Here is an 11220-nt window from a genome sequence, read left to right as displayed (position 1 = left end):
GAGAGAGGAGACCATACTTGTTAAAGCCTTTATTATAAGCTACCTCTCAGAGACCGTATTTAATAGTAATAACCTAAACACCCCATACTATTGGAGAGCGTATTTAATATCCCGGACGAGCCCCCAATTTGTGTTACGCCCGGCTCACGGCACAACACAAAAGAGGCACACAACAGATTCCCAATAATAAACTATATTCATTTAAGGTAATCTGTAATGAAGAAAGTGTCTAGGGGAATGAAATTATGAGTGTATGAATGCGTGTCAGTCATATGTAAGTGAGTAGAAGTGGTTTGCAGTGCGGTGTGTCCAAAATATGTCTGTGTACTACTGTGAGAGAGAGAGAGATGCAAGGGATGGCGATTGCTTATATGCCCACACCGGTACCAGATGAGGCCAATCTCCCTTAATTAGTCTCCCCACTGCAAGCCGGCAAACTGCTTGTGTGGCCACAAACGGCCTGTAGGCGGCTTCTTAAGTGCTAAGAACTTCTTAGGAGCGCTCTAAGAACGTTCTAAGAACACTCCTAAGAAGTTCTTAGCACTTAAGAGCTTCTTAACGAATCTGGGAAACCCAGCCATAGTCTTTAAGCACATGTCAGGGTGGCTATCATATCTGCAGTGTCCACATTAACTACAGTTTAGCCAGGTGATGATCTGGCCACGCCCAGTCTGACTTTATATCAGCAGTGCAGCTGTCCACCTGAGCCCCAGGTTTCACCCAGGTGATGACGAACTGCTCACGTCCAATCACAAACACCGCTCAGAAAGTGGCAGCTGGCCGGGCGACGCCTCAGGGCAGATAAATCAGATCAACAGATCTGAAGAACACAACCGAGGAATGAACAAGAAATGTCATCAACACACCACCACCTGGGGCAAGGAGTGAGAGCCTGTCTCACAAGCTACTCTCAGATTTCACAACCACACAGTAATAATAATACCAGACGCTAACTAGCATGTCCGTGCTATGAGCAAGAGAATTATAGCCCTGGGATCTAAAGTGATCTACAGCAGAGCCGGTCTGAGATCTAGATGGTTTGGGGCCTTCACTATGTGCAGTGCAGTGCTCCCCCTTGTGGTGATAAACCGGTACTCAGACCCTCAGTAACCAGCCATATTTCTATAGCACAATGATGAGCACATTTCTATAGAACAATGATGAGCACATTTCTATAGTACAGGGCAATGATGAGCCATATTTCTATAGTATAGGGCAATGATGAGCACATTTCTATAGAACAATGATGAGCACATTTCTATAGTATAGGGCAATGATGAGCACATTTCTATAGTATAGGGCAATGATGAGCACATTTCTATAGTATAGGGCAATGATGAGCACATTTCTATAGTATAGGGCAATGATGAGCCACATTTCTATAGTATATAGGGCAATGATGAGCACATTTCTATAGAAAAATGATCAGTCTCCATCAGAGTGCCCGACACCAGAGGTGCATTCAAATTTGGCAAACAGTGGCAAACGTTCGCAGTTCATGTTTTCTTTGAACGGTTGAATTTGAATGATTTGGTGCTAACATTCCATTCAAAGAGTAACTGCACTGTTGCCTTCGTCCAGTTCCACTGTGTGTCTGCGGAGAACTACCTCATCAGACTTTTGTGATTGTTTGCAAACGTTGTTGAAAACTCAAGGCTAACGGAAAACTGATTGCAAATTAAATGTTGGCCTATGCTTTTACCTGCAGCTACCAACTCATCTGGCTTAACCGTCGGCCATAACAGATATGACCAACTCTACTGGAGTGGCTCCTATCATTACAGTGTGATATATAGTTGTATATATACACTATATAGGTGTTGTAACCCGGGAGAAATATAGGTTCTGGTCATGCCTTTAGAACCGAGAGAGGCGTTTTACTTTACGCTCATGCCTTTAGGACCGAGAGAGGTTTTGTAACCCGAGAGAAATATAGGTTCTAGTCATGTCTTTAGAACCGAGAGAGGCGTTTCACTTTACGGTCATGCCTTTAGGACCGAGAGAGGTGTTGTAACCCGAGAGAAATATAGGTTCTAGTCATGTCTTTAGTACCGAGAGAGGTGCTGTAACCCAGGAGAAATATAGGCTCTGGTCATGTATTTAGAACCGAGAGAGACGCTGTAACCCAGGAGAAATATAGGCTCTGCTCATGCCTTTAGAACCGAGAGAGGCGTTTTACATTACGGTCATGCCTTTAGAACCGAGAGAGGTGTTTTACATTACGCTCATGCCTTTAGAACCGAGAGAGGCGTTTTACATTACGCTCATGCCTTTAGAACCGAGAGAGGTGCTGTGAGGTGGGAGACGGACCTTGGCCACTTTGATGATGTCGGGGATGTGCAGGTAGGCGGCGACGGGCGGCAGGCCCTTGCCGATGAGGTAGGCCTCGTCCGCCTTCTGCCGGTGCATCTGCCCCGTGTCCTGCTCGGAGTACACCGCCACCGTGCGGATCCCCAGCTCCGTGCACGCCCGGAACACACGGATGGCAATCTCACCTGCGCACACACACACACACACACACACGAGACACACACAACAGAGACACACACACACTATTTACTATAATGTACCAACAATGCAAGACTTTAACATTATCATATTATTATTCAACCAAGGGAGAGGAGAGTTACACTAGAGAACAGAACAGAATAGTGTGGATGCAGTGGGTCCAATACAACAGATGGGAGTTGAAATGAGAGGACACACAGTAGCATAAGTTGACATGAGGAGAGGAGAGGAGACGAGAGGAGAGGAGAAGAGAAGAGAGGAGAGGAGAGGAGAGGAGAGGAGACAGGGGGACAGAGGGACAGAGGAGAGGAGAGGAGAGGAGAGGAGAGGAGACAGGGGGACAGAGGAGAAGAGAGGAGAGGAGAGGAGACAGGGGGACAGAGGAGAGGAGAGGAGAGGAGACAGGGGGACAGAGGAGAGGAGAGGAGAGGAGAGGAGAGGAGAGGAGAGGAGAAGAGAGGAGAAGAGAGGAGAGGAGAAAGGGGGACAGAGGAGAGGAGAGGAGAGGAGAGGAGAGGAGAGGAGAGGAGAGGAGGGCAATGGAGACGGCCGGAGTGTGAGCTCCTAACCTCCATGACCACCATGAGCTTCTTGAAGGATTTGCTCTCATGGCCGGGGAGAAAGAGAGAATGCGTGTGTGTGTGTGTGTGTGTGTGTGTGAGACGACTGACCTCTGTTGGCCACCATGACCTTCTTGATGGGCTTGTACTCGCGGGCCTTGGGGGAGCTGTGGGCGGGTCGGGACACACAGGTCAGGCACGACCTCCTGACCACCAGCAGGCCCAGAGCCACACGCACGCCACCCACCTGATGCAGCATCTACAGTACGGGGGGGGGGGGGGGGGGAGAGAGAGAGAGAGAGAGAGGGAGAGAGGGAGAGAGAGAGAGAGAGAGAGAGAGAGAGAGAGAGAGAGAGAGAGAGAGAGAGAGAGGGAGAGAGAGATCATTAGTGTTAGAGAGTTAGGAGATAGTTACATTACATAACTGAATGAAAATCTCCGGGTGCAGAGAGCGCAACAGGCTCCACAGCCTACTACACCTGCTGCACATAATGACTCAGGGGGTTCAACACAACAGCCTACTACACCTGCTACACATAGTGACTCAGGGGGTTCAACACAACAGGCTCCATAGCCTACTGCACCTGCTACACCTGCTAGACCAGAGAGGGGGGCTTAAAGACAACCTGTTGTGATATCTGCAGTGGGAGATAACAACAGAATTCTACAAACAAGAATGCAACATCAGGAAAACGTTTCTGCCCTTTGTAGAGAGAGGGGGGCCCACGGGGGAGGGGGGTTAGTGAAAGTCAGAGCGTCTGTCAGTGATAACGTCTGTGATAAGTGATAAGTGGGCTCTGTGAGGCTGTTACATTGAGCAAACAGTGGCCTGTAAAGATAAAGGTTGTCAAATCAGACGCCAGTGTCTGAAAGTAGCTGAAGCGGTTAGCTCTCTCTGGGATAAGATAGGAGTGGCGGTCTAGACTCTAAAGACAGACCCTCGGGCTAAACTCTCACTAGCCGTTACAGACATCACTTCAAAACAGTTCTGCTCTACTACAGAGGACTGGCGTCTCCTCCCACGTGCGGTTAGGATGCGGCTGGCATGCGGCTGGCATGCGGCTGGGCTTTGTGCAGTCTGGCCGCGGGTAGCGATGGCCGCAAGTCTCTTTCTGTCTCTCGCAAATCCTCAGAGCAGAGAGCCAATCAGAGAGGAGAGGCCGCGCTCCGCCGCAGTGCATTATGGGAAGGGGTCGAGGGAGCACCTGAACAAACAGCCATTCTGAGCACGCTCCCTGGGAGAGCAGAGAAGAACAAAACAATTGGGTGGGTGGTGGGGGGGGGGGCATTCCAAACTTTGACTTGGGACAGGGGAGGGGAAGGGGGGGGCATAATGGTTGCTGGGCCGCACTGATGCCTAGCAAGCCTGAGTCCGTGTGCGCGAGCGTGTGTGTGTGTGCGCACGTCTCAACACTGAAGTTCTGCCAGAGGCTTGCCCCTCCAAAACCTAAAGGCACCCCTGCAGGCAGAAACATTCACTTGCTCTCAATTTTAGGCTCTCTACCTCTTGCACTCTCTCTCACTCACACACACACACACATTTATTCTGCGCATACACACTGTTGCTTTTATTGAGCACACCCTCACTCACACACATGTACTCCACTGACACCAATGTGGTGTGTGTGTGTGTGTGTGTGTGTGTGTGTGCGCACGCGAGTGAGTGAGTGAGAGAGAGTGAGTGAGTGACAAGAATTCAGAGGCATTCCACCCCAACCACCTTTCAAACTCCATTAAAGTTGTTTAAATGTGCTCTGAGTTACGAGTGCTTCTGGAATCTCACTCTTCCTCACTCACACACACACACACAAACACACACACTCTCTGGGGCGCGTTGACAACAGCCCTGCTCAGCTCTGGCCAACAGTAAAAGGTCACTGCAGTCTCCACCAGAGGAGAGGGAGACCAATGGAAGTCAGAAACAACGACCCGTAACCCGTAAAGACAGAACTATGCCCTTCACTAGACAGAACTATGCCCTTCACTAGACAGAACTATGCCCTTCACTGGACAGAACTATGCCCTTCACTGGACAGAACTATGCCCTTCACTGGACAGAACTATGCCCTTCACTAGACAGAACTATGCCCTTCACTGGACAGAACTATGCCCTTCACTAGACAGAACTATGCCCTTCACTAGACAGAACTATGCCCTTCACTGGACAGAACTATGCCCTTCACTAGATAGAACTATGCCCTTCACTGGACAGAACTATGCCCTTCACTAGACAGAACTATGCCCTTCACTGGACAGAACTATGCCCTTCACTAGACAGAACTATGCCCTTCACTAGACAGAACTATGCCCTTCACTAGACAGAACCCTTCACTTCAATGGGAGACAGACTGCAACTTCTCCAAACCTTCCACACAAACTCCAAAACGCTGTTATCTTTAAGATTAATCTCACCTCAGCTCACCTCACCTCAGCTCAGCTCAACTGTGCCTCAGGCCACAGCCATGGGAGAAAGCGTGGTGGATTACCAGGGCGTGGGCTGAAATGTGGTTGTGAACCAGGCATTTCCAAAACCACGAAGCTCTGAAACCGGTAAACAATAACAAGCATGGACTTGATTGCAGTTCAAATGTTCTCTTCTTCCTCTACACACACTTATGGAGAGCTGTAAGTGCATCTTCTGCCCCGGAACACACACCTGACCCTCACACACACTGAAGACAGTCACTCAGGGACGATATGGATTTTTAAAAATTTTATTTTACAAACTTTAAAAGGATTTTTTCATGTCAAATTATCTTCCTCGTGTTGTCTTGCCTTCCCCCTTAACTCTTAGACCCCCCCTCCCCACAGACACACACACACACAAACACACCCCTTCAGCCAGTAATGGTACACATTAACAGTCCTGTTAGCCATCACATCTGGAACAACCAGTAATTACGACCCCAGACAAGCAGGTTATGACTCAAGAGGAGAGAAATGTCATGTGAACTTTACCCTCCACTGGGGAATGGTTGGACATGCATACACACGCAGGCAGACACACAAGCACACAGACACACACGCAGGCAGACACACACAGACACACACGCAAGTTAGTCCAGCTCTTTGGCGTTGCTGTACCCACAGAATGTTTAATGAGGAGCACTTGCACTCTTGGTGTCTGAACTGGTTGCAGTTCCACTCTGGCCCCATGTGGGGGCGCTAGTGGGCGAGTGCAGAATGGATGGAGGTCTATGGAGCTGCAGCCCTCAAAACCCACTTTCCTTGGGATATAAATGTGTGCCTCCCCTTTTGAATGCAACATTCAAATGAATAGACAAAGAAAATACACATTCATTTGAATGTTGCTTATTTGTTCTAAAAAGCCTGTTTTAAAAATGTCAATGACATAATTTATTAGCAGAATGCTAATTTGTTTATGGGCAACAACGACCCAACCTCTAAGAAATCGAAAGGACGCAAGTACTTGTTCATTCATCTTATAATCTACACTGAATTTGCAGAAACTGCAATTAAATCTGTGATTTCTCAACGACAATCAGGAGAAAGAGACTCATTTCGCCGTCTAGCTCCATTAACCCTCATTCACTTAGCGCTCACTCTCTCATGATCGGCTTGTCATGTTTCCCATTTAAAGCAGTGAACACCCGCACCAAACCGCAGCCGTGCCTGAGATTAGGCCAGCCTTCACCGGATCCCCACCATCCCCACCCATCAGGGCCATAAGAGGGCCATAAGAGGGCCACATCAGGGCCATAAGAGGGCCGTATCAGGGCCACATCAGGGCCATGAGAGGGCCGTATCAGGGCCACATCAGGGCCATGAGAGGGCCGCATCAGGGCCGGGATCAGCAGAGTCCAGACAGTGAGGACTCCAGTTACAGTCTGCTCATGTCCCTCAGGGGTTACAGCTCTGTCTGCCACAACTCCATCTCTCTCTGTGTGTGTGCGTGTGTGTGAGTGTGAGTGAGAGAAAGAGAGAGAGAGAGAGAGAGAGAGAGAGAAAGAGAGAAAGAGAGAGAGAGAAAGACAAAAGAAAGGACGAAAGAAAGGAAGAAAGAAAGAAACAGAGCGGGAAAAAGTAAGAAAGTAAGTAAGAGAGAGAGGTGCATTATGTGTGTGTGTGTGTGTGTGTGTGTGTGTGTGTGTGTGTGTGTGTGTGTGTGTGTGTGTGTGCATGGCTGCGTGTGTTTGGTAAGTAAGAGAGAGGTGCATCGTGTGTGTGTGTGTGTGTGCGCATGGCTGCGTGTGTTTGGTAAGTAAGAGAGAGGTGCATCGTGTGTGTGTGTGCGTGCGCGTGTGTGTGTGTGTGTGTGTGTGTGTGTGTGTGTGTGTGTGTGTGTGTGTGTGTGTGTGTGTGTGTGTGTGTGTGTGTGTGTGTGTGTGTGTGTGTGTGTGTGTGTGTGTGTGTGTGTGTGTGTGTGTGTGCGCAGGTGAGATTGCCATCCGTGTGTTCCGGGCGTGTGTTTGGTAAGTAAGAGAGAGGTGCATCGTGTGTGTGTGTGTGTGTGTGTGCGCATGGCTGCGCGTGTTTGGTAAGTAAGAGAGAGGTGCATCGTGTGTGTGTGTGTGTGTGTGTGTGTGTGCATGGTTGCGTGTGTGTGGTTGTTTACTCAGCCCCATATGGCTCTGCTGAGAGGACATTCCTTGGGTGCTGTGTAGTCCTGCTGCAGGCTACACAGACCAGAGCACATCTCATAAGGCACACACACACACACACACACACACACACACACACACACACACACACACACACACACACACACACACACACACACACACACACACACACACACACACACACACACACACACACACACACACACACACACACACACACACACACACACACACACACACACACACACACACACACACACACACACACACACACACACACACACACAGGGCTACACGAGTGCTAGATCCAGGTCCTCATCTGGCACCATTTCACCCAGCGTTAGTAACCACATAAGCTTCAATGACAGACTAGTAATCTGCTACCACTGCACAGAGGTTCACATCTACATTTATAGTCACATGCAAAGGGCAGCAATAACTGTACTGTAGGTGTTGACCTGCAGCAGCTGAATTACAGATAAGAACAGTAGAAAAGGAGGCACATTTGCACTGATGCTGTAGAGACAGGACACTGTAACAAGGACATGACTTAGCAACACATTCTCTATGTCTTGTAATTCTAAAGTTCAGCTCATCCAACATAAAGTCCTATAGAGCACATATAACTTCGAAACAACTTCATATCATCAAATGGGATTTGGTCAAACTTAAATGTCCACACTGTCCAAATGCTATTGATTATTTTCATGCTCTCTGGGACTGTAATTGCATCAACTCTTTATGGATAAAAGTGATCAAAATATTATCTGAAATACTGAACTGTGACATCCCTTTATGCCCCATTGTTGTACTTCTTGGTGACCTGTCTAATTTAGATGTCAAAAAGACAGTGAAGCCCTTTATTTTCATTGCTTTAACCATTGCAAAAACAATTTTACTAAACTGGAAAAAACAGAGTTAAAATCTCGATCAATGGCTCAATCTTTTAACTAATCACTCAAACCTAAAAGCTTACTGCATCTCTGAAAAACAACATAACATCTTATGAAGACTCATGGTCCCGTTTTCTGCAATATTTCCAGCGCTGATCCCTCAGCCAATGAAATCTGATACTACCATGTATGCTTCTTGTAATAATTGTGCACTGTTGCTGCTCAATATATCTAGTTATAATTAAGTAGCTCTGTAAACAGGCAAACTTAGTCACGAGTACGTTAAATGTTGTCATTGTGTATCTGTGTGTCATTTATATAATAAAAAAACTAATCTACAGGCCAGTTACAACTTTTCTCACCCACTTAACTTCAAGTGAATTATGTTAAACCTTGCTAAGAGTGCTACATCGGGCTATGACACGCAGGAGAGGGAAGTCTTAGGCTACCTAACTCTGGGCTACATAACAAATGAGCTAATTTACCAAAAGGTTAGCATGCTCCATTAAGGCACAACATACACAATGGGTAAAAGAACAATGTCTGAAAATCTAGCTTAAAAGTACTGATGCACAAATACAGAAAACAGAGATGTCTGATGACAAATGTCTAAACATTTGCACAATAGCCTACTGTTTAGACATTTAGACATAGACTATAAAGGTTGCTTTGATTCCTAAAGTCTGCCTGCGCTGATTCTCCATTCTCACTAAAGTCACACTAAAGTCACATGAGTTTACCTAGCAGCCTAAGACCCTTCTAAAGGCCTCTATTCAAAACCATATCTGTCTGTACGTCAAAAAACAAACACAGATCAAAGCCAGAGGCTTGCGCAACACTAGGCCCCAGCGAGCGGCGTGAGTGTCCAAAGGTCTGGGAGGCGGACGGTTGTGGTCAAGGACGGCATGGACAAGACAAGCCGCGTGGGGACAGCAACACGTCCATTCTGATACCTCCTGGTGAACAGCCTGTGGCTTTATTTCAACAGGAAGCTTCCCGTGAAACCCCCACACCACTGTAACAGTCCTCGCCAGATTGTGCAACAGCTCTTCCCTTTGTTGCGTGTGTGTGTGGCAGTAGTCGGTGTGTTCTTGTTGTGTGTGTGTGTGTGTGCGTGTGTGTGTGTGTGTGTGTGTGTGTGTGGCAGTAGTCGGCGTGTTCTTGTTGTGTGTGTGTGTGCGTGTGTGTGTGTGTGGCAGTAGTCGGTGTGTTCTTGTTGTGTGTGTGTGTGCGCGTGTGTGGCAGTAGTCGGTGTGTTCTTGTTGTGTGTGTGTGTGTATGTGTGTGTGTGTGGCAGTAGTCGGTGTGTTCTTGTTGTGTGTGTGTGTGCGTGTGTGTGTGTGTGTGTGTGTGTGTGGCAGTATAGTCGGTGTGTTCTTGTTGTGTGTGTGTGTGTGTGTGTGTGGCAGTATAGTGGGTGTGTTCTTGTTGTGTGTGTGTGTGTGTGTGTGTGGCAGTATAGTCAGTGTGTTCTTGTTGTGTGTGTGTGTGTGTGTGTGTGTGTGTGTGGCAGTATAGTCGGTGTGCTCCTGCGGGCAGTGCTAACTCCTGAGTGGGCCCCTCAGAGCTCCAGCGCGGCCAACTTAAGTCCATCCACACAGTCCGTGGTTTCGGTCTAAAAAAGGGACGGATCACATTGCCGTCCAACAAAAGACAGACTGTACCTGCCTGTAGCCCACAGACCTGGGAGCAAGACGGGAACCATTCACACACACAGCTGTGTGTGTGTGTGTGTGTGTGTGTGTGTATTTATAGAGTGTGTTTGGTTCACTATTTCCCCCTTTTATTCAGCTGTTCCTGAGAGTGCTTTGGTGTAACAGTAAATCTTTTGTCATGCAAACAATTTAATCCTATAAGGCCCATCTGAACTACACACTGGGAATGTGAACAAGGAGAGAGAGAACAGCAAGGAGGAGAAGAAAGAGGAGAAGAAGGAGAGAGGAAGGGAAGAGAGGAGAGACGAACAAAGAGCAAGAAGAAAGGAGAGAGGAGGAGGAAAGAGAAGAACAAAGAGAAGAAGCAAAGGAAAAAGAGGAGTCAGACAAACAGACAGACAGTGGTGAAGGGAGGGAGAGGGAGGGATGAAGCCAAGAGAAGGAAAAAGAAAGAGGAGAAGGAGTGGAGGAGAGAAGGAAAAAGAAAGTGGAGAAGGAGTGGAGGAGAGAAGGAAAAAGAAAGTGGAGAAGGAGTGGAGGAGAGGAGGAGAGAATGAGGAGAAGGAGTGGAGGAGAGGAGGGGAGGGTTGTGTGTGAATGACTACGAATCATGTGTAGATGACTAGTCTGCTATAAGTGTGTGTTGACTATTCTGCTATAAGTGTGTTGAGCACCAGGTTGTAGTGCTGAGTGTGTGTTGACTAGTCTGCTATAAGTGTGTGTGAATGACTAGTCTGCTGTAAGTGTGTGTGAATGACTAGTCTGCTATAAGTGTGTAGAGCAGCAGGCTGTAGTGCTGAGTGTGTGTTGACTAGTCTGCTATAAGTGTGTGTGAATGACTAGTGTGTTCAAAGTGTGTGTGCTGACTATTCTGCTATAAGTGTGTAGAGCAGCAGGCTGTAGTGCTGAGTGTGTGTGGACTAGTCTGCTATAAGTGTGTAGAGCTCCAGGCTGTAGTGCTGAGTGTGTGTGTGTGTGTTGACTAGTCCAGAGGATCTCAACCTTTTTGGGGCGAATTCAC

The 11220-nt window shown here is 47.7% G+C and overlaps 1 protein-coding gene across 1 annotated transcript in view; it reads right to left on the bottom strand.

Moving 5' to 3' along the window:
• Nucleotides 1-11220, bottom strand: part of pcxa (pyruvate carboxylase a) — a gene marked incomplete in the record, with an annotated part of 112029 nt that overhangs the window by 91166 nt on the left and 9643 nt on the right. Inside the window, 2 exon segments of the mRNA XM_062535970.1 lie at nucleotides 2311-2495; nucleotides 3180-3327. Of these exon segments, the coding sequence (XP_062391954.1) occupies nucleotides 2311-2495; nucleotides 3180-3327 (333 nt within the window).

This window comes from Sardina pilchardus, chromosome 5 (assembly GCF_963854185.1).
Source record: "Sardina pilchardus chromosome 5, fSarPil1.1, whole genome shotgun sequence".
Lineage (NCBI taxonomy): Eukaryota > Metazoa > Chordata > Actinopteri > Clupeiformes > Clupeidae > Sardina > Sardina pilchardus.
The sequence above is the reverse complement of the archived record's forward strand: the minus strand, read 5'-3'. Positions and strand labels throughout refer to the sequence as shown.